This window comes from Henckelia pumila, chromosome 3 (assembly GCF_033568475.1).
Source record: "Henckelia pumila isolate YLH828 chromosome 3, ASM3356847v2, whole genome shotgun sequence".
In the NCBI taxonomy this organism is placed as follows: Eukaryota; Viridiplantae; Streptophyta; class Magnoliopsida; order Lamiales; family Gesneriaceae; genus Henckelia; species Henckelia pumila.
Window position 1 is genome coordinate 75,460,488 of NC_133122.1, and position 3,247 is coordinate 75,463,734.

General features: G+C 41.1%; 1 protein-coding gene across 1 annotated transcript; it reads left to right on the plus strand.

Moving 5' to 3' along the window:
* The first annotated feature begins 368 nt into the window (after window positions 1-368).
* Window positions 369-1,220, plus strand: LOC140889045 (uncharacterized). Its single transcript, XM_073296747.1, has 2 exons — window positions 369-561; window positions 604-1,220. The coding sequence occupies exons 1-2, from the start codon at window positions 369-371 to the stop codon at window positions 1,218-1,220; spliced, it is 810 nt and encodes a 269-aa protein (XP_073152848.1).
* The last annotated feature ends 2,027 nt before the right edge of the window (window positions 1,221-3,247 follow it).

The window sequence follows — 3,247 nt, forward strand, 5'->3', positions numbered from 1 at the left end:
ATTCTACATTGATAGGTTCCCGGTTCCTTTCACGTGAATTTAACATTCATAGAATGTGTATACTCATTTGTTCATACTGAGAATTATTTTTTCACGTCCTTGGTTTTGTTCTGGACACCCCATTTCACAGGGCAAGAATTAGATTGGACGGACCTGGTGGTTGTGGTTGTTGAGCAGTAACAGGGTGAATTGTACTATACTAGTCTTTCAATAAACCTGGTGCGTCTTCTTCTTCAGAATCAGGTTTAGGTTCTGGTAGAGGTGTGTTACACTTTGGGAAGAAGAAGGGATAGTGCGACAAGTGTGGGAGACTTCATCCTACAGACCATTGTCGTGGAGTAGGTGGAGCTTTTTTCTAATTTGGCCAGATGGGTCACATGAAGAGGGATTGTCTACAGATGGTTGGAGAATCAGCATTTGGCTTAGCTTCTCAAACATTAGTTCCACAGAAGCCAGCTGGACAGTCGGTTGGGGGTACCAACCATATGCCATGTGTTCCAGGACAAGTCTTTGCGCTGAGCCAAGATCAGGTTCATAAAGAGAATGGGGAGGTTATCGCAGGTACATTTATTTTGTGTGGAATTCTTGCTTTTTTTCTCATAGATACTGGTGCATCGCATTCATTCGTTTTGGCACGTTTTACTAAGTTCCATATATTGCCATGCATATCCTTAGACGTAGTACTATCAGTGTCTACCCCGACTGGTCATTCGGCTTTGGCCAAGCGTTTAGTCTTGAGTTGTACTTTAGAGTTTGAAGGCTCTGAGTTGTTAGCGAATTTTATGGTTCTAGCGATGGAGGATTTTTATTGTTTTTTGGGTATCGATGTGTTGACCTTCTATAGAGCTACTGTGGATTGTTATCAAATTGTTGTTCACTTTGTTCGGTTGAGGGCGATAGTTGGTATTTATATGGTGAGGGAGCGCAACCCCTTATGCCTCTGGTTTAAGGATTGTCATGCTTTAAAGGAGGGTGGGGAAAACTACCTTATCTATGAGATTGATACATCCACAGTGAGCAGGATTGTAGAGGAGTTACCAATAGTTTATGAGTACCCAGATGTTTTTTCGGATGAAATTTCAGGGTTTCCCCAAGTTAGAGAAGTCGAGTTCGGGATTGAGCTTGTGCTAGGGACGACATCGATTTCTCGTGCACCTTATCATCTAACACAAGAAAATGATGAGGGAGTTGCAGCAATAGTTGAAGGATTTTTTGGATAAGGGATATATCTGACCGAGCGTTTCATCTTGGAGAGCACCAGTTCTTTTTGTCAAGATAAAGGATTGTTCTATTTGTCTCTATATCGATTAAAAACGGTTGAACCAAGCTATAGTAAAGAACAAGTATCCTTTGCCATGGATTGATGATTTGTTCGACCAACTTTAGGGTACCTCCATGTATTCCAAGATTGATCTAAGATCAGGGTATCATCAGTTGCGTGTTTGAGATGAGGATATTTTGAAGACAATGTTTTGTACCAGGTATGGTCATTATGAGTTTTTAGTAAAATGCCATTTGGGTTAACGAACGCATCTGCAGTGTTCATGTATTTGATGAACAAATTATTTCGTGATCATCTAGACAAGTTTTTTGTGGCTTTCATTGACAACATTTTGGTCTACTCTTGTAGTATTAACGAGCATGCACAAACACTTGAGGCTAGTACTGCAGTTTTTCCGTGAGAAGAAATTATACGCCATGTTTAGTAAGTGCGATTTTTGGATAGACGGAGTGGTATTCCTAGGTCATATCATCTCTCGAGAAGGTTTATCAGTTGACCCGAGTAAGACTGAAGCTATATTGAACTGGTCGCGCCCTATGACAACTTCTGAGATTCATAGATTTTTGGGTTTAGTAGGGTATTATTTACAATTCATCGAGAATTTTTCACAAATTTCTAGATCATTGACACAGCTGAAAAAGAAGGATGTTCATTTTGTCTGGTCAAGTGAGTGTGAGCAGAGCTTTGACGAGTTGAGGAGCCGATTGAATATTGCACCTATTCTTGCATTACCGTCAAGACTCGGAGGCTATGTGGTTTTCACCAATGCATCTCTTCAAGGATTGGGCTGTGTGTTGACACAGAATAGGCATGTTATTTTCTATGCTTCAAGGAACCTGAAGAACTAATAAGGGAATTACCTAGTGCACGATCTATAGCTTGCAGCGATCGTGTTTGCACTAATGATTTGGTGCCATTATCTGTATAGCGAGCGGTTTGAAATCTTTTCGGAACATAAGAATTTGAAGTATTTGTTCACTCAGACATAGTTGAACATGCGACATCGTCATTGGATGGATCTTCTCAAGGACTATGATTGTGAGATTAAGTACCAATCGGGTACTGCAAATCCAGTGGCAAACGCACTTAGCCATAAAGTGAGAAGTAGTGCTCCCCGCACCAGTGCAAGGACTAGTACAGTTCAGGAGTTTTGTTTATTAAACTCTATGTTTCGGAATAAGAAAAGACAGTAGGGGATCCGAGTGTTCTCACTGCTAGCTGAGCCATCTTTGTTCGCTCGTATCCGAGAGGTTTAGTTTTCTTATCCGAAGATGAAAAAGTTATCAAGACTTGCTCAGGAAGAGACACATCCGATTTTTACTTTCAGAAAGAAGAATTGTTGTGTTTGTCCGATATATTGGTGGTACCTTTCCAGATGAGATTCTATCTCAGGATCATCATAGTATATTTGTCATGCACCCAGGTAGTGACAAGATGTATGAGGATCTGCGTACCAGATTCTGGTGGAAAGGTTTGAAGCATAGTGTTTATCAGTTTGTCTCTCGATGTCTTGTTTTTCAGTAGGTCAGGACTGAGCATCAACAACCCAGTGGTCTGATGCAGAGCTTGGAGATTCCAGAATGTAAGTGGGAGCACGTGACGATGGATTTTTTCACCCACTTGCCAATGACATCCAGACAGTGTGATGCTATTTGGGTTATTGTGGACAGGTTGTGCAAATCTGCTAATTTTCTTCCGTATAACCGCGAGTTCACTTTTGATCACATGTCAAGTTTATAAATCCAGGAGATCGTACGATTGCATGAAGTTTCTTTGAGTATCGTCGGGGACATAGATCCAAGATTTACCTAACGGTTTTGGGGTAGCTTTCAGCGAGCTTTGGTTACTACTCTGAGTTTGAGTACTGCGTATCACCCAGAGACGGACGGTCAGTTTGAGAAAACTATTCGGGCATTGGAGGATATGCTGAGGAGTTCAATGATGGATTTTGGCTTATCCTAGAAA

Coding starts and splice junctions, on each gene's coding strand:
- LOC140889045 (XM_073296747.1), top strand. CDS start 369: ATGGGTCACATGAAGAGGGATTGTCTACAGATGGTTGGAGAATCAGCA. Junction 562..603: donor GAATGGGGAGGTTATCGCAG/GTACATTTATTT, acceptor TTTTTCTCATAG/ATACTGGTGCATCGCATTCA.